This window comes from Mucor velutinosus (genome assembly GCF_035048745.1).
Source record: "Mucor velutinosus strain NIH1002 chromosome Unknown tig00001549, whole genome shotgun sequence".
NCBI lineage: Eukaryota > Fungi > Mucoromycota > Mucoromycetes > Mucorales > Mucoraceae > Mucor > Mucor velutinosus.
This window is the reverse complement of record NW_027041929.1, coordinates 92,293-109,811: the sequence shown is the minus strand read 5'-3', so window position 1 is coordinate 109,811 and position 17,519 is coordinate 92,293. Positions and strand designations below refer to the sequence as shown.

General features: G+C 39.9%; 7 protein-coding genes across 7 annotated transcripts; 4 read left to right on the top strand and 3 right to left on the bottom strand.

The window, feature by feature from the left end:
* Positions 1-72: 72 nt before the first annotated feature.
* On the top strand, positions 73-852 carry ATC70_006959 (SAP domain-containing protein; the record flags this gene model as incomplete). The annotated part of the gene is made up of 2 exons (XM_064826225.1): positions 73-204; positions 259-852. 2 exons carry the CDS (start codon positions 73-75, stop codon positions 850-852), a joined length of 726 nt encoding a protein of 241 aa, XP_064676323.1.
* Positions 853-2,523: 1,671 nt separating this feature from the next.
* Positions 2,524-4,624, bottom strand: TRX1 (thioredoxin trx1; the record flags this gene model as incomplete). The annotated part of the gene is made up of 6 exons (XM_064826224.1): positions 2,524-3,614; positions 3,670-3,943; positions 4,007-4,199; positions 4,267-4,327; positions 4,380-4,507; positions 4,575-4,624. The coding sequence occupies 6 exons, from the start codon at positions 4,622-4,624 to the stop codon at positions 2,524-2,526; spliced, it is 1,797 nt and encodes a 598-aa protein (XP_064676322.1).
* Positions 4,625-7,899: 3,275 nt separating this feature from the next.
* ATC70_006957 (uncharacterized protein) lies at positions 7,900-9,541 on the top strand (the record flags this gene model as incomplete). The annotated part of the gene is made up of 3 exons (XM_064826223.1): positions 7,900-8,174; positions 8,231-9,008; positions 9,083-9,541. 3 exons carry the CDS (start codon positions 7,900-7,902, stop codon positions 9,539-9,541), a joined length of 1,512 nt encoding a protein of 503 aa, XP_064676321.1.
* A 301-nt stretch (positions 9,542-9,842) lies between these two features.
* On the top strand, positions 9,843-11,562 carry ATC70_006956 (uncharacterized protein; the record flags this gene model as incomplete). The annotated part of the gene is made up of 2 exons (XM_064826222.1): positions 9,843-10,085; positions 10,150-11,562. 2 exons carry the CDS (start codon positions 9,843-9,845, stop codon positions 11,560-11,562), a joined length of 1,656 nt encoding a protein of 551 aa, XP_064676320.1.
* A 325-nt stretch (positions 11,563-11,887) lies between these two features.
* On the top strand, positions 11,888-14,550 carry ATC70_006955 (uncharacterized protein; the record flags this gene model as incomplete). Its single annotated transcript, XM_064826221.1, has 14 exons — positions 11,888-11,897; positions 11,955-12,075; positions 12,132-12,262; positions 12,322-12,335; positions 12,400-12,436; positions 12,497-12,881; positions 12,941-12,962; positions 13,022-13,052; positions 13,108-13,194; positions 13,254-13,369; positions 13,427-13,595; positions 13,655-13,815; positions 13,868-14,001; positions 14,064-14,550. 14 exons carry the CDS (start codon positions 11,888-11,890, stop codon positions 14,548-14,550), a joined length of 1,905 nt encoding a protein of 634 aa, XP_064676319.1.
* A 71-nt stretch (positions 14,551-14,621) lies between these two features.
* On the bottom strand, positions 14,622-16,265 carry UBP2 (ubiquitin-specific protease ubp2; the record flags this gene model as incomplete). Its single annotated transcript, XM_064826220.1, has 12 exons — positions 14,622-14,687; positions 14,743-14,781; positions 14,837-14,874; positions 14,922-15,002; positions 15,064-15,177; positions 15,227-15,302; positions 15,353-15,531; positions 15,588-15,667; positions 15,719-15,924; positions 15,979-16,060; positions 16,114-16,162; positions 16,226-16,265. The coding sequence occupies 12 exons, from the start codon at positions 16,263-16,265 to the stop codon at positions 14,622-14,624; spliced, it is 1,050 nt and encodes a 349-aa protein (XP_064676318.1).
* A 245-nt stretch (positions 16,266-16,510) lies between these two features.
* MGR2 (subunit of TIM23 translocase complex) lies at positions 16,511-17,363 on the bottom strand (the record flags this gene model as incomplete). Its single annotated transcript, XM_064826219.1, has 5 exons — positions 16,511-16,630; positions 16,685-16,984; positions 17,037-17,179; positions 17,233-17,278; positions 17,331-17,363. 5 exons carry the CDS (start codon positions 17,361-17,363, stop codon positions 16,511-16,513), a joined length of 642 nt encoding a protein of 213 aa, XP_064676317.1.
* Between the last annotated feature and the right edge of the window lie 156 nt (positions 17,364-17,519).

Here is a 17,519-nt window from a genome sequence, read left to right as displayed (position 1 = left end):
GCCTATTTATTAATTTTTGCCGGTGTTCACTCCTTGAATGTCTTTCTTCTAGTTTTCAATCACATTTTCATCATGAAGTTCAGATTAGATCCTTTCCCTCACGTTTCAGAGGTTCTCTTAAACTCATTATTAAATGCACGTATCCTCATCTTCTCCATTGTCGTGGCCAAGATTATGCTGGATCGTTTGTACAAGTATGCCGTGGTAATGTATCATGGAGTTGGCATGAAAAGGTCTGAATATTGACAGTAAACCTAGATTATCAATCCCTTGGGATATGATACAGACGGCGAGCCCACATTGGATATTCTCGAGTATCAAAATCCTACATCTGCCAATGAAGTATTCTACGCTTTGAACAGTTACGGACCAAAAGGAAGACAAGCCTATTTGACATATTTGCTCTACGATATTGTGTTTGTCATTGCACGCTCTGCACCCATCATTGTTGTGTGCACATGGGCTTATAAGAAGGCACCCGCTGCTATTCGTCCTGGCGCTTGGATCCCTCTCTTGAATATGTTTGTTGATCTCTTCGAGTCATTCATGCTTTTTGGTCTCATCAAGGCTTTCCCTCATCGCAACAAGGTCGCAGAATTGATTACTTCCTACGTCATTCGTTTTAAATGGCTCACATTTCAAATCACTTTGGGTGTCATGTTCATTTCGCTGATGGTTGGTATTTATTATGGATTCCATGGTTTGTTGGCAGACAGCGTTGTGATGGAAAAAGAGCGCCAACAAAAGGTGGCTGCTAGAGAGAAGGTTCATGAGGTCTTGAACAAATCTGCTGCTCGCCGTACTGCTGCAGATACCTCTGAGCGATCTGAGGCTATCAAGAAGGACTCTTGATTTCCTTTGTAGCATAGAATCAAATACTTTGTAAATACATTTCTAAAGATAATAAAGTGGTGTCAGCGCGTACTTTCAATTGACATCAGTAGCACGTGGAAGATGTTTATTAGAAAAGAGAAATCAGCAACAGCCTGATTTGATCACGGTAATTCGGTCGTTGTCGTGGAGGGATAGTTTACTGCTATCGCTGCTACTGTAATCCACCTCGTATTCACTGTCATTCTGCTTTGACATTTGCAAAATGTGGTTTATAAGGAATTCAGCTGCTGTGTCTATGCTTGTATTTTCTTTTGCTGATGTATCAGACCTGTCAGCCGTTGTAAGTCCACTAAGATGGTCTGCCAACCAGCATAAATATATATTACCATTGTATAAACACATTCTCTCTACAGAACTCGTCCATCTCTTTCTGTGATTTAGTGTTTGGATGCTGGTCAGCCTGTGCAAGATGTAGGATTAATCCTGAGTGCAGCAATGTTGCGCTGTGATTTTTTTTTTTTTTTTTTTTTTACTTTGCCAGTAAAACTACTGGTATTGATCCACCTCCCCATGCTAACGGCAGTTCCACTTTTGTGTCAATGTCACTCTTCCACTTTAAAACATTCTGAAATGTCAGTGGTCTAGTAACATCATACACAATAAATGCTCCTATCGCACCTCGATAATACGCTCGAGTCATATTTCCAAATCTCTCTTGGCCAGCAATGTCCCACATTTGCAGATTAACAATGGTGTTTGGATCGACTTGAATGACCTTTAGTGCAAAATCGACTCCAATCTAGAGGTATTCTTGTGGAATTAGTGGGTGTCGAGTATATGCCAAGCACTAAACCTTACAGTAGATTTGTAGTTGCTTGTGAAAGTATTGTGTATGTATCTCTTTAAAATTGACGTCTTTCCTGTGCCTAGATCATCCACAACTAGGATTTTGTATTGATACTCTTTTACGCTCTTGAATGTGAGTCAAACCAAAAGTGAAACTTATAGGTTAAATGATTCGGTTGTAGCTGTCCTTATAGTGCCGATCCGCCTGCCATTTTAAATATGTGATAGATGAAAGAGAAGAGTGAACTTGTGCTCACATTGGAATGGAATTGACATCACATCATTTTGGCACTTTGTCCTGTATTATTCATTGGTATTTTGTCCAATATAATTGGTGAGATAAGCCCAACATGCGCTTTTAAACATGTAACACGAAGAATACGAGCTCTTTCCATCTCGAAAAAAACTTTCAAAAGTGCCACAAACTATACAGCAATTCTGATAATAAATAGGATCAGCCACTCAAACATGCTCTTACAACGCTGCAGAGTAGTAAGGGAAAATAGCCACCTGTTGTTGAGCGTACATCCAAACCTCGGCTGATGGATTACACACCGTCGGATCCTTTTGAAATAAGGTGTTTTATGGCGCAATATGTCGTCTGATGTAACTGACAGCGTTACAATAAATAGTAATGTGAGGGATTTATTCACACTATACTCTTCAGATACGAATATTATTCATTTATGTGTCTTAGTCAACAGTTGCTACGTAAAACTGTTTCTTTGAAACTATCACTTTTATTAAAATATATTACATGTTCATTTTGGTGTCGATAGATAAATAGCTTCTTATAGTCTTTTACATAAATTTACGTCTAAAATAAAGAGATTGCTTCTTTCTTTACAATTCATCTGTAACAGCACCTTCACTTGCACTCTTGACGGTCATAACATAACGAGCGAGAGTACCTCTGGTATACTTGGGGGGATTGGGAACAAACTTCTTCTTTCTCTCGGCGAGAACTTCCTCAGAAACATCCATGTTCATCTCACGAGTCTCGGCATCAATAGTAATAGTATCGCCATCTTCTACCAAACCAATAGGTCCTCCAACATGAGCTTCAGGGCAGACGTGACCAATGATGAAACCGTGAGATCCACCAGAGAAACGACCATCAGTCAAAAGAGCAACATCGTTACCCAAACCAGCGCCCATGATAGCAGAAGAAGGCTTCAACATTTCACGCATACCAGGACCACCCTTGGGACCTTCATTCTTGATGACAACAACAGTCTTTACACCCTTCTTGAACTCGTCGTTTTCAAGGGCAGTAATGAAGTGCTCCTCACCATCGAATACACGAGCCTTACCAGTGAATCGGAGACCTTCCTTACCAGTAATTTTGGCAACAGAGCCTTCGGGGGCCAAGTTACCACGGAGAACTTGCAAATGACCACTAGCCTTGATAGGGTTGGAGAGAGGACGAATAATGTCTTGGCCTTGAGGAAGGCCAGGGAGGCTATGAAGGTTCTCTTCAAGAGATTTACCAGTGACAGTCAAGACATTACCGTCAATCATCTTCTCTTCCATGAGGTACTTGAGAATAGCAGGGATACCGCCAATACCGTGCAAATCTTCCATAACGTACTTGCCACTAGGCTTCAAGTCGGCCAAGAATGGAGACTTATCACTAGCAGCTTGGAAATCGTCCAAGGTCAGCTTGACACCAACACTCTTGGCGATAGCAATCAAGTGGAGAACAACATTGGTAGAACCACCGAGAACCATAGTAAGGACCATGGCATTCTCGAAAGCAGCGCGAGTCATGATATCTCGAGGCTTGATGTCCTTTTCGAGGAGATTGCGGATAGCATAACCAGCCTTGCGGCATTCCTCAATCTTTTCGGGGTAGGCAGCAGGAGTAGATGAAGAGTAAGGCAAAGTCATACCCATAGCCTCGGCAGCAGATGCCATGGTGTTGGCAGTGTACACTATATATCACTCCAGTTTAGAATATCATCAAATCACATTTGAATCAACACTTACTACCACCACAGGCACCAGGACCGGGACAAGCATGACGAATGATATCGAAACGCTTGTCTTCGTCAATAGCACCAGTGACATATTCACCATAGGCTTGGAAAGCAGAGACAAGATCGAGCTTATCACCACCGCAACTTTGACCAGGTTGAATAGTACCACCATAAACCATCAAGGAGGGCCTGTTGACACGACCCATAGCCATCAAGACACCAGGCATGTTTTTGTCGCAACCAGGGATGGAAATATTAGCATCGTACCATTGACCGCCCATGACCTATATGTAATTTGTTTTGATCAATAAGGAAATCTCGATCAAATATAAGTGCATGTGACTTACGGTTTCGATACTGTCAGCAATCAAATCTCTGGATTGAAGAGAATAACTCATACCACGAGTACCCATAGAGATACCATCACTGACACCAACAGTGTTAAAACGGTAGCCTATGAGGCCAGCTTCCTTGACGCTCTTTTTGATCTCACCAGCCAAGTCCAAGAGATGCATGTTACAAGGATTACCTTCATACCATCTACACAATAGACAACCACACATCAGCTTTCTTCGTCTCATAGGTACAGCCGATTGTCACAACTTACACACTGGAGATACCGACTTGAGCCTTGTTCATATCGTCTTCAGTCAAACCAGTAGCATACACTATCGAATTGGTCAGAATACCACATCAGATCACTCTGGGTTGTCAACTTACACATGGCTTGAGAAGCACCTTGACTCTTGGGTTGAGTAATGATAGAACTAAAGGTATTTAACTTTTTCTTGTTGCCTTCAGTAGCATAGTGTCTAAGACCAATGGGTGCAGCTTTGGCAATATCGCGACTGGATGTTATAGAAATATGTGAGCCTTAGACCCGAGCATGAATCTCCCATTTGCTCCTTTACTTACTATGTACGAGAGGCAAGAGGCGTGGCTCTTGAGAGAAGTTTGGAAGCCATTTTTTTCAAATTTGAATAGTAAAGAAAAAGAAGAATAGAGTAGGGAGTGGGTTGATTGTTAATAAAGAAGAGAAAAAGAAATAAAATGCAAAACTTTAATGTCAAATAGAAAAGCCTATGAGTCAATCTCAAGTGGTTTACCAGTTCTGACATAGATCAATGCATCTGTATGATTGGTCGTGATCGATAAGTCATTATTTTCATCTGTGATTTTCAGTGATAGACCTATAGCATCCATTCGGCAATTCAACCGTGTACTTCATCTATTCTAGCATAAATGCATCAATTCGAGACAAAGAGCTGTCAAAATCAATGAATCAGTTCGTTGTTCTTTTATAAAGCACTCTGTTGAGTCCTCTATTGTAATGTAGTCTGCTAATCTGATTTTATTCAAACGGAAGTGAAATAATTTGATGTGAAAAATACTTCTGAAGTATATTTAAGATACTTTCAAATCTCATCGTGTAACAAGCTTGGGTTGAAAAGGCTTTACCATTTATATCTCTTATCAGCTGGGGAGCAAATCAATGCTTTATGACAAGACTCACAAATGAATGCTTCTAAGGTGTACTCTTCTAAGACGGATCAAGCAAAAGTGATGTGCACTCCAAGTATAGAAACCAACTTACTCCTGTCGAGATTCATGCAGACATTTTAAAGATGGGCCTACCGTTTAATCAAACGAGTATCAGCATGTTATTTCTCCAGACTTGAAACGAGCCACCTTAAAATTTCCTTATGGACCACATTCTAACTCTATACTTATGGCATTTGAGCCTATTATTAGGCATATTGGTTTGTACAAGACAGAATGTTATAGATCCACACTTGACTCTTCCTATAACGACGCACATGTCATTGCTTTACATTGTTTATATGTGTATATGGAGATGATATCTTGCCGATATTAGACGGCTATTCGTTAAAGTCGATTACTTATCATTTAATATATATGCTGTAAAACATTCAAAAATTTAAAGAATTGAGTACCGTATAAGGCGAATAAGCCCACCGGTAAAGCCAGCAATGGGGAGGGGGTTTGCGGAAGAACATGACGCATCTAATTCAACACTTGATAGCATTGATTTATAGGGGGTTTTTACTGTAGCGAAGCGAAGGTGCAAAACTATAGCATTCAAGCAGCAAATTCGGGTTTTCATTTCCATTGTTAATAAACTTACCAGCAACATAGTGCATCAAAATTTGCACGAATTAGCTTTACCAAAATCAATATGCCTCCTATTCGAACTAAAAATTGCTCAAGCTACAGAACTGTCTTTCCAGTAAATTGCAGCTACCAAAGATGTGATTTATGCCGTGTAGATAAACTCTATGAAGCAATACATAACCAAATTCGGCAATTTTCAAGCCTAAATATCTTGACATGTAGACCTCTCGGAACCACCGGAATGACGCCAAACAATTGTATTTGAGTAGTAGTAATTTCCTGACTGTTGTATCCAAAGATACAGTATTAACAAATTAAGATAGATTTCAAAAAAAAGGAAGACTATAAAAAGTAACCAGATACGAAAACTAAAGATTTATTAATTGATTCAAACACATCCTTTTTTTTTGAAATCTATCTTAATTTGTTAATACTGTATCTTTGGATACAACAGTCAGGAAGTTACTACTACTCAAATACAATTGTTTGGCGTCATTCCGGTGGTTCCGAGAGGTCTACATGTCAAGATATTTAGGCTTGAAAGCTGTCAAATTTGGCTGTGTTTCATACATTTGCTTATTTAAAGACTCGTTTTTGTTATGATACAAAGGCGTAAATACATTGTATGCATAAATCTAGTTTTAGAGCATGCTGTTACATCCAAATATTCAGCTGGACATATTAGGTTCCGTAGCACTGTTGTATCGCAGCATCATAGCACAATAATACAGCCTATTAGTGAGGGGATGATGGCTGTAAGGCACGCTGGACCCTCTAGACGTTATAGATAGTCTGCATCTAGTAGAAACTATTATACAGTAAAAATAGCTCCAACTTAGATGATCCATAACTCGGGTAGCTTGAATTACTAGATGGCTCGAATCGTATCCGAAATAGAAAGCCTATCAAGGTCAGGGCCCCAGCCCAAAAGAATACACAATCTACTACCATGGAATGTATAGGTAGAGCTGGTATTATTGACATATCCAAGAAAAACTCTACAGTGTAATAAGAAAAGAAAGGCTTCTGAAACATCCAACACTCCAAAACACGAAAATAAACTAATACACGTTACATTTTTATCCTGAAGAACACATATTAGATGTAATGGATAAAGAAGGAATGAGAAGATATCACGTAGTAACGGATAGCGTAAGAATCTGCGATAACAGTCGAGCACTTGCTTATACTGAGACAAGAGTTATAAACCTTGGTTTTAGCCTCCTTGCTCGATATTCCTCAGTCCTTCGAAGTGGTTTGGCCCAAAGTGAAGCAGCATATCAAGAGACACCCTCTAAAGTCTCATGATACCTTGACGCCTGGAATTATAACTGCCTGTCAGACAGTCTCCCACAACGGCTGTATCGGGTGACATCGAAAGAATGATTCCTCGCTGATACCAGCATTGACCTGGGTGCTGAAACAAGATATCAGTGAGGTATTAGTGGTATCAGTTAGAGTCTATGCGCCATCTTGTAATATCATTTTTACTTGAGACTTACTCAAACTAATTATTGAGCCATCAAATGTAAATCATTGCTGTTATGCCATAGAGAGATGACAAAAAGGAAAACGACACAGCGATCTAGCCAAGTTTGTGTCATATAATATTAGTAGCTTCTCCACATAAATCTTTGGATGTACGCATATGCTAGCCTGTAGAAAAATAAATGGTGCCTGAACAATGATGTACGTTTAATAAAGAAAATGGAAATGCAAGAAGCTCATTGTGCGTTGCATTATTTCACATTAGCTGCATTTAGTCTATACGGCATGATATTGAATTTGCAAATGTAAACAATGCTATCACATATTGGCCTGGCAGAGTACATTATACTTGCTCTATGGTGATGGCCCCACAGTGGTGGGTAGCTTCTCATATTCAGCATAACACGAGGAGGCTTCGTCTGTGTACTGCAGGTTGTTGGCCATGATTCATGACTCTACGCAAATTGCGTGTTACCATCCACTGTAGTACATTAAAGATTTTTCTTGTCATACCTTCAACTGTTTTATATTTTTCATAGTGCAAGTGGCTACACTGCAGAGCTCTTTACTACTTTCCACTTCTTATTGTCCACCCAGTCCACTCGTTCTCCGTTACAACATGAAGATTCAATTAGCAATTGGATTTTTAGTCTCTGCTGCAGCAGCAGCAATGTCAGCAGCCACCGAAAACACAGATGCGGTAAAGGAAACAAAGCTCTTAAGAGTACCCATCAGCAAAAAGAAGATCATTCATGGCGGACCACCCATTGCATCGCTTCGTAGACGAGCTCAGTACAACGAGAAGCTATACATTGGGGATGGCTCAATTTACATGGTCGATGTAGCCATTGGTACACCACCTCAAAACTTCGAGCTTGTTTTGGATACTGGAAGGTTTGTTTGTTTGTTTATACAGACATGTCCATACATATTGAACACGTCGATTGTAGTGCCGATCTGTGGGTACCTGGAGCAAGTTGCCCTAGCACCATGTGCCCACTCGCTAAATTCAATGAGAGCCAATCTAGCACATTCAAAGACATGGGCCAAGTGTTCAATATCACCTATGGCATTGGGAGTGCTTCTGGAGGATTTGGTATGGATACCGTCAACATTGGCGGCGCCATCATTGAACAACAGCAATTTGGTTTGGCCAGCAAGACACAGAACATTTTGACCAACATGCAAACACTCTCTGGGGAGTCCTATACGCCTACCATCAGCAGTGCAGACAATGTCACCAGTTACAGCACAGACCGTCGTATGGATGGCATTTTTGGGCTAGGATATCCATTGATCACATCTCCCACCACCAGCTACAATCCATTCTTCTTTAATTTGAAGGCTCAAAAGAAGATCGACCAGAATATATTCTCTGTTTTCCTCAACAAATCTGAATCCATGGACACATTGGGCGAGATTGTTTTTGGCGGTATCGATAAAACAAAGTATCAGGGACCTCTCACCTACCTTCCACTCGCTAAAACCACTCGCATTTCTGCTGGCGGTAGATCTGACTACGGCTACTGGCAAGTATTCGGACAAGGAGTGGGCGCTACTGTGAACGGAAAGACCACGCTTGATGCGCCTTTCAAAGAGACCACCCAATTTGTATTTGACACTGGCACTACATTGACTTATTTGCCCATGAATGTCATTGAACCCCTCTTCGCTGCGGCAATTGGAAATACAAACTTGGCATATGATTCTGCTAATAATTACTTTCAGGTTTGTGTTTAACATAATAGGAAATAATGCCAAGTGAAATACAACACATGTACTCATTCTCGTGAACTCTATAGGTTCGATGTTCCATGGCTCAACAGAACGTTACGCTCCAATTCATGATGTCACCCTCGGCAAATGTTACTGATACACCGGTTGTATTAAATGTTGCCATTGCCGACGTTATTTATCCTATGGATAGTGACTACATGTCCTCTGCAAGTGTCTGTATGATTGGTATTGTGCCTACCACAGGACAGATCTTCTTTGGTGAGTCTGTATTGAGAAGCTTGTATCAAGTGTATGATGTAGATCAGAACCGAATTGGTATTGCAAGTGCCATTGGATCAAGTTCTTTTATTTCGGGTGCTACAGGCAATGATACATCCTCAAATGGAGGCAGCTCAGGTGGCAGTAATAATAGCAACAGCAACAGTAATACTGCATCCAGTTCAGCTGGGACATCTAAGCAAGCCAGTATTCTTAGTAGCACTGTGATTAGTGCTTGTATTTTGTATGCTTTAAACTATCTTTAATAAACAAGAATGATATCATAAATACCGAGGAGGGATCGCCCTTGGTTTGCTATTGCTTGCCCTTGAATAGGCGACCCAAATGAGTTGCTTGGCAGCAAACTGCACAGATCAAACAATCTACAAATGGCTGCGTTTCAATGCTAAATATGAGAGTTTGATGTGGTTTTGCCAAGATAAAAAAAAAATTAATCATACGCCCTTTCAAGAACCCCTTCCTCACACTCTTTCTCCTTTTTTCGTAGCTTTGTTTATTTAATCTTCTCTTATCTGCATTTTCTTCTTCTTTATCAATATCTCAAATATGCAAACTTCCTTGGAAATGGACACTGAAATTTACTTTTGCCGCTGGATTGGCTGTACAATCTCATTTGATGATCCCGAGCATCTTTATATCCATCTCACAAACGACCATGTTGGCAGGAAATCCACTGGAAACCTCTGTCTCACTTGTCATTGGGACAAATGCGATGTAACTGTAATCAAAAGAGATCACATCACTAGTCATCTTCGAGTCCACGTCCCCTTGAAGCCACATCGTTGTCAGGTAGGATGCCATTTCTTTGATTAAAGCCTAGATTGAGACTAACTCTTTTATTGCATTTCATCAGTTTTGTAGCAAGTCATTTAAGCGTCCTCAAGATCTCAAGAAGCATGAAAAGATCCACAGTGAGCAGCACATCTCTACTTTACGTTGTCATCACAGAAACCAGCAACACCAACCACTAACACCACCAAACTCTACTCATCATTCAAGCAGAGATGTATCGCCTGTTCTGTCTGATAATCATCCTATCTCTCCTCCAACAAGCACATATTCTGATGAGAATTGGCTCTATGCTGGCGTATCTCCGTCTACTGCAATGTCGGATTTCTCCTCTTCACATCAGCAACAACCTCCAGTACAGTACAGCAATCAAGTGCCACAAGCTAATTTTGTTACACAACAACCTGCCGACATTATCAATGATCTCTTCTTCCCCATGGACATGGACACAAAGCCAGCCGAATACAACGCTTCCATTGCTCATAGTCTTGATCAGATTCAAAACTTCATGGATGCAGGTACCATCAACCAATCAAACTTTAATTTGAACATTAGTAACGAACAGCAATTGAATGATATGAATGATTGGCTGGCTCGTCTTTCTGATAGCATTGCCACAGGGCAATTACCACAAGATCCTGTAATGGACCCTGCCACATCATTTGCCTATGATCAGATGTCCAACTTCACTGCTCCACAGCAACAATATCCTATTGTACCATCTCAAACCAACAGTGGCATCTATCCTGTTTCATGTAATGAGAATGATATGTATGTGCGATCTCAACCAATACCACAACCTATTGTACCAAGTCAAGATATCGATAGTTATCTTGGCAACTTTGCTTCATCTACCAATCAATATCAACAGTATCAACAACAGAACGTGGGAGTTACAGGCCAAAGACAGCATTACACAACTGTTCCTAATGTGGCCAATCAATACTTCCAACCTGAGCTTCGAACAACCACCAACTTTACAAAAGCAAACAATCCAGAAAATGCCGAAACTGAAAAGGAAGAAACCATCTCGTTCAAACCATCGAAAACAATTACACACGAAGACAAGAAGAACATGGCTACGCTTATCAATACATTCTCTAGTGCTCTGGTGGACAATAACTTCAAACCTGTTGCTTCTGCTACAAAGAAGGAGGAAGACATTGAAGAAAAGGACAAATCCAAATCAACGGATGACGTGATTCGAGAATTGATTACTAGTGATTTATCCAAATTATCCATCCAAGATGATGCTAATGCATCCAAACCCTCTGTCAAGAAGGATCATGAGTCTGAATCATTATATCCCACTGCTACAGTATCAGCAGCACAACAAAATCATCTCTTACTCTTGAAAAAAATGACTCAATGGGTGAATGAAAACTATCATAAAAGCCATCGCCCATCAACACAAGATGCTGCTACTAGCACTACTACCACTTCTGCTGCTGCTGCTACTCCTGTATCTTGTCAGTAATTCAATAAACAGACAGCGTTACATTTCTAAATTTGGCATTTTTCATTTTGGTCAAAATAGTGCTGTTTAAAGCAAGCATGACATGACAAAATGGCCATTATTCTACTTTTGCATTCTTCACAGCTTACTAAAAAGCAAATCTTGCTGGGAAGATCCAATATCAAATACAACAGATGGACTTTTAATTGTGATAATGTGTTCGTGTGTATGAGAAAAACAGTGGCTGCATGTAGTATTTCTAACGTATTTAAATGCAAAAATGCCTATTGTATACCTCTTCTTTTCTTTTTTCATTTTCACACTATATTCAAATTCAAAGCACATCATGAGTTCCGGTAAATTGGAGCCTCGGATAACCAAGTAGAGCTTGGCTAACAGCATTTAACAAATAGACGTTCTTCCTGTAGTTGCCGCCGGTATTGGCGGTTTGTTAGGTACTATGTACCTTGATGCCAAATTGTTGCTTGGTAAGGATCTCCATCAATTGAGATCAGGTGCGGCTGCTACTATTGCGTAAGTACCTCGACCCCTTAGTGACGAAATTCATGCTCACTGTTCATTTATTTCAGGCACAAAATTTGGGCATTTCAGGACAAACTTCATTTTTACTATCGATTCAGAGAGAAGGCAAAGGCAAACCCCAATAAAATCTTTGTCCTCTTTGAAGGAAGAGAATACACATTTCGTCAAATTGAAAAGGGTAGGTTACACTAGAAAAGTAGGATTAAAAATTATTCATATTAATCCGACCTAATTTAGCATCGAACAGATTGGTAAGATTAAATCTCTATTGCATATACAAATATTGATAATATGCATTGACACATACTTTATAAGGCTTATTGGTTGCTTGCTCAAAACATCAAGCGCAATGGCAAGCATGCATAGATGTTGATGTAGTCTCACATGGTAAATTAACTCTTCCATTCTATAGACATTGTCTGTATGATGCACCAAAATCACCCTACTTTTTTCATCACCTTGTTGGCTATCAGTAAAATTGGTGCCGTCCCTTCATTGATCAACACCAACTTGGCTGACGACTCACTCTTGCATTGCATCAAGATTGCCAACACAAAACTCTTCATTTTCGATCCTCTCTTCGAATCACAAGTGAGCACCATTGCAGAAGCAACCAAAGAGCTCAATGTTAGATTGGTTGCATATGGTGAAGCTACTCAAGAAACTGAATTGGCTCCTTTAGCTATCGCTCCTACGCTGACACCCAGCATTTTATCTCGCTTCTCCGAGAAAGACACCAGTGAAGATTATCTCAAAGGTTTCGAAGCTAATGACCCAGCTTATTTAATTTATACCAGGTAAGGATTTTATCGCTTATCATCTCAAATGGTCCTAATTATGTGTTTTTATTTAAAAGTGGTACTACCGGCATGCCAAAGGTAAAGTCGATAGTAAATATTCACGTAGTAGGTTCTAGCAACTCACTATCTCATTTTAGGCTGCTATTAGTCAACATGCCCGCGTCAACTGTAAGTAGATCAGGTCTCCATAGCAACCGAAATCTTACCCCTGAACCTTTCCTAGTTGCTATGGTGATGTATTCGAATACCGCTGGTGTCAAGAAGGATGATAGAGTCTACTGTGTATTGCCGTTATACCATAGTTCTGGATGTAAAGTGGATCAAACATGAATGAAGGTTGGGCAATATATGACTCATGTTGTTTGATAGTGATTGTATCATCATCCGTATGTTTGTATGCTGGTGGCACCATTGTCTTGGGCCGTAAATTCTCAGCAAGTCGTTTCTGGAATGACTGTGTGGATTATAAAGTCGATGTTTTTACCGTAGGTCTATATATTTGCATTTTGGAAGAGAAGGAGAGTATAACCAGAAATGATTAGTATATTGGTGAATTCTGTAGATATCTGCTGAGTCAGCCCCATCACCCTCAGGAAAGAAATCACAACGTGAAATTGGTCTATGGTAATGGTATGAGACCTGATGTCTGGGAAAGATTCAGAGAAAGATTCAATATCCCCAAGATCTGTGAATTTTATGCTGCAACAGAAGGTAAGTAAATCAGGTGCGACCTATGATCAAGCTTTTCTTAATTTTTTTTTTGCCGCTAGCTCCCACAAGTTTGTTCAACGTTAATACAGGTGAAATGGGCGCAGGTGCAGTTGGACTGCGTGGAAAACTCTTCCGTTTGCTCCGTAGCGAGGTTCAATTGATTAAAATTGATCCCATTACTGAGGAACCTCTTCGAGACAAGAACGGATTGTGTGTCAAGGTAAGAAATTCTTGTGTGTAACTCCAAAGCAAAGGATAAACCCATCTCTTAGTGTAATTTTGGCGAGCAAGGTGAATTGATCGTGCGTATTGACGTAGATGGACCCGTTTCATTTGATGGTTACTACAAAAATACCGGTGCTACCAAGAAAAAGATCTTATCAAATGTATTTGTAAAGGGAGACAAGTATGTCCAAACATTCATGCAACCTTAACTCTGTCAAAAACACTCACATTCATTTCAAATAGCTATTTCCGCAGTGGTGATTTGTTGAAATTGAGTTCTGAAGGTTACTTTTACTTTGGTGACAGAGTTGGTGATACATTCCGTTGGAAATCCGAGAATGTGGCTACAACAGAAGTCGCTCAGGCTTTGGGTGTTTATCCCGGTATTGGCGAAGCAAATGTATATGGCACCTTGGTTCCCAACCATGACGGTCGTGCTGGTATGGCTGCCATTGTTCTTAAGGAAGGCTCCACAATCGACTTTAAGGAGCTTTATCAATACTTGCGTAAAAAGCTGCCCAAGTATGCCATCCCTGTATTCATTCGTTTCGTTCCTGCCATGGAGATTACAGGTACATTCAAGCAGCAAAAGGTCGAGTTCCGCAATCAAGGCATCGATCTTGCCAAAATTCCAGAAACTGATCCAGTTTACTGGCTCAATGGCGATACATACGTTCCTTTCACATTGGAAGATTATGGCAGAGTCAACGTTGGCAAAGTTAAATTGTAAAACTAGTAGATCTTATTACATGTATATCTTATATGTAATCAATAAATATATTTGAAGCAGACGAGATGAATTTAGGGTATCAGCCATCCGCGAGAGACCACTTTGTCATTTGACGAAACTTTTCTAGACACAAAAGCCTATGTATCAATCATGAGAAACATAAACAGCTACAGAGTAAAATGAGGTCCTCACCTTTGGAGCTTTCATCGTACCAGATAGGTACCCAATTCCCTATCGGATGAGTGAACATTCGCGACATGCAAGCAAAATAGTAAGTATCACATACCATATCCTCTGTGACATGTCCAAACCAAAACTCTACTCCTAAATCATGGTGAGTATCAGCAAGAATAATCATCAAACTAGCCTACTTGTTTTGCCATGAGATTTTTGTGAGCGCAGTGCAATAGTGCCTACTGATTTCTGGTCATAAATGTTTAGCATTGGAGATTCTACAATTCCAAAAAATTAATAAACATAATCCGATTGCTTGTTTTATCAAGTGGCATTTACCAAGAAAGTCTTTATTCAATGCATCAACGACTGCTGCTTGTATATCATCTTCTTTCAATAAACGCTCCACGCATTTATACGTAAACATTGTTCGCATGATCTGCTCGCCAGTCCCTAGATCATATTGAGTATGGCCGAATGCTCTATATGCCATAGGTATTACCTGTTGTACTGCATGCCACACCAGGCAAATTTCTTATTTCGTTTTGAGCCCAACAGCCACTTCCATACATGGCTGCCTATGCAAGTCGTTCAACGTATTGAACAGTGCTACAATACCAACTATTACCTCGCCTACTCGTCCAGGTGATTTCAAAGAGATTCCTCCACTACTGACGCCAGCAGCTATATCGCCGTTGCTGTCAATACATATAGCACCAACAGTATCATGTCCAAGATCTGCATTCTGTGAATCTTGTTCGTCAACAAGCATTTGTATGTGCTTAAGATACGTTTTCTGCGCATTTGCTTTATGACCAATTGTTATCAATTCGTGTTGCTTGTGCAAATACTACGAATCTTACGTTCTACAAGTTCATCATCTTCAACCGTAGGAATTCCACGAGCTTTGGCCCAGTCTGCAGCTCCTTTTCCTGCAAGAAACCTAACCATTCAACTGTCAACTAATTGTACTATGAGCGGTTTCCATACTTGCATTGGAGGGATTCGTCCAAGTGATAATAAGCCTTTCTCTGTTTCCGTAATCATCTGGTATGGTGTTTCGATTGGGTTTCTGAGACCACTAGCAGCGCCTATGGCTCCAAATGTGCCGGTCTTCCCTGTCATTAAACTTGCATCGCATTCAACTTTGCCTGTCAAACTCAAATTCGACCCATAGCCAGCATTTGTACTGGGATCATTCTAATAATCAGCTTAATTGCCATTATTTTACAATGAAATTAATGATGCACTCACTTCTAACTGTTTGATGGCTTCAGTTACAGCTTGTATCGAAGAGCCGTCTTTTTTCAAGATGGCCATGGCACTCAAACATGCTCTGATTACATGATTTATTTAAGTTTTGTGCTTGAAGGGTGGAACAAAACTTACTTTTTGCAAGCAGACGTGTATTTCGACTCTTTTGTACGTGACAAATAGCCTTAATGGACATAAAACATGAATAATCTAATCAAAATGGGATCGACATCCTAATTCATAGTACCTGCGCCAACATGAACAGCTATAAAAATAGTATCTGACATCTTGACACCCAAACTACACGAAATGAAGGCGCAAAAGTTGCCTGTGTGAAGGAGTGTAAAGCCGTGTATTGTTGATGCCAGTCAACCCCGCTTGAGCTATGATTTGACTAGTCATTCAAATAAACGTTACAGGATGGAGCATTAAATACATCATCAAATATATACATCTGGGTCCAATATAGGTAAAGCAAAATACATAAGGTTTTGTAATTGGGTATCGTTTTATTTCTGATAATGACTATATATCAATCCCTTCTCGCTGATACGATTAAATCATCATCCTCATCTTGCATCTGTAAGCGTTTGTGTTGGTAGTGTCTCTTTAAAGAAGTGGCATACACGCCAATGGATCGGGCCCAGTATAGCTATGCATATATTAGACTCGACGATAGCAACATCTATGACTTGTGTAGCTTTACCTGTAAAATATTGCAAACAAATGTCAACACACCAGATGCAATGACCAAACGTTTAATGAATTCGATACATTCTGATTTATCAGATCCTCCGGCCACTATTTGTTTGCCAGGCACTTGAATCGAGGTATAAAACGGATCAGAAGTGATGTTTTGTCGGATATTCTGCAAATCTTGGCAATCATTGACATATCCATCTTGCTTGACTTTGAAGTATATCCAAAAAGCAACTGTCACTGTAAGCAGCAGCAGCACAAAGAACCAGTTTGCTACATGGTAGATGCGTACCATTCTTCTGTGTTGCTGTATTAGAAGTTTAGATGAGTGTGCTCGCAATCGTCTTGTCTATACTCACCAAAATGATTGAAATAGTACCCAAAAGAGACACAGCAAAATAAGCAATAAAAATAGTGGCAAATGCATCGAAAATTCCATTAAATGCTTCTACGGTCAGTGGTATGTCGACATTTTGCTGTAGCGTAGACCAGCTTTGTAAGTCTATGTATATGTTGTAAGCGATATGTTCTTCTTAAATGGTATTGAACACATACCTTGCTTATATACAAACATCAATATTGTTAAAACGAGGTAGATGCTCTAAAAGAATTCAGCAACAACATAGCAGTAATCACATTTCTCAGATGCTTACAAAGACAATCAATGATACCATTAGGACACCCATTCGAGTGGGTACGCAGCAGCATATTTTATTGCTATATCCCTTGCCCATACTATCAATATGAGTAAATACTAATGAGATGGAAAAAAGGAAAAGTGATATCAATCTCGAAAAGGTACCTCTTTAATGAGTTTATATATAGTGTGGCTTTTATTAGCA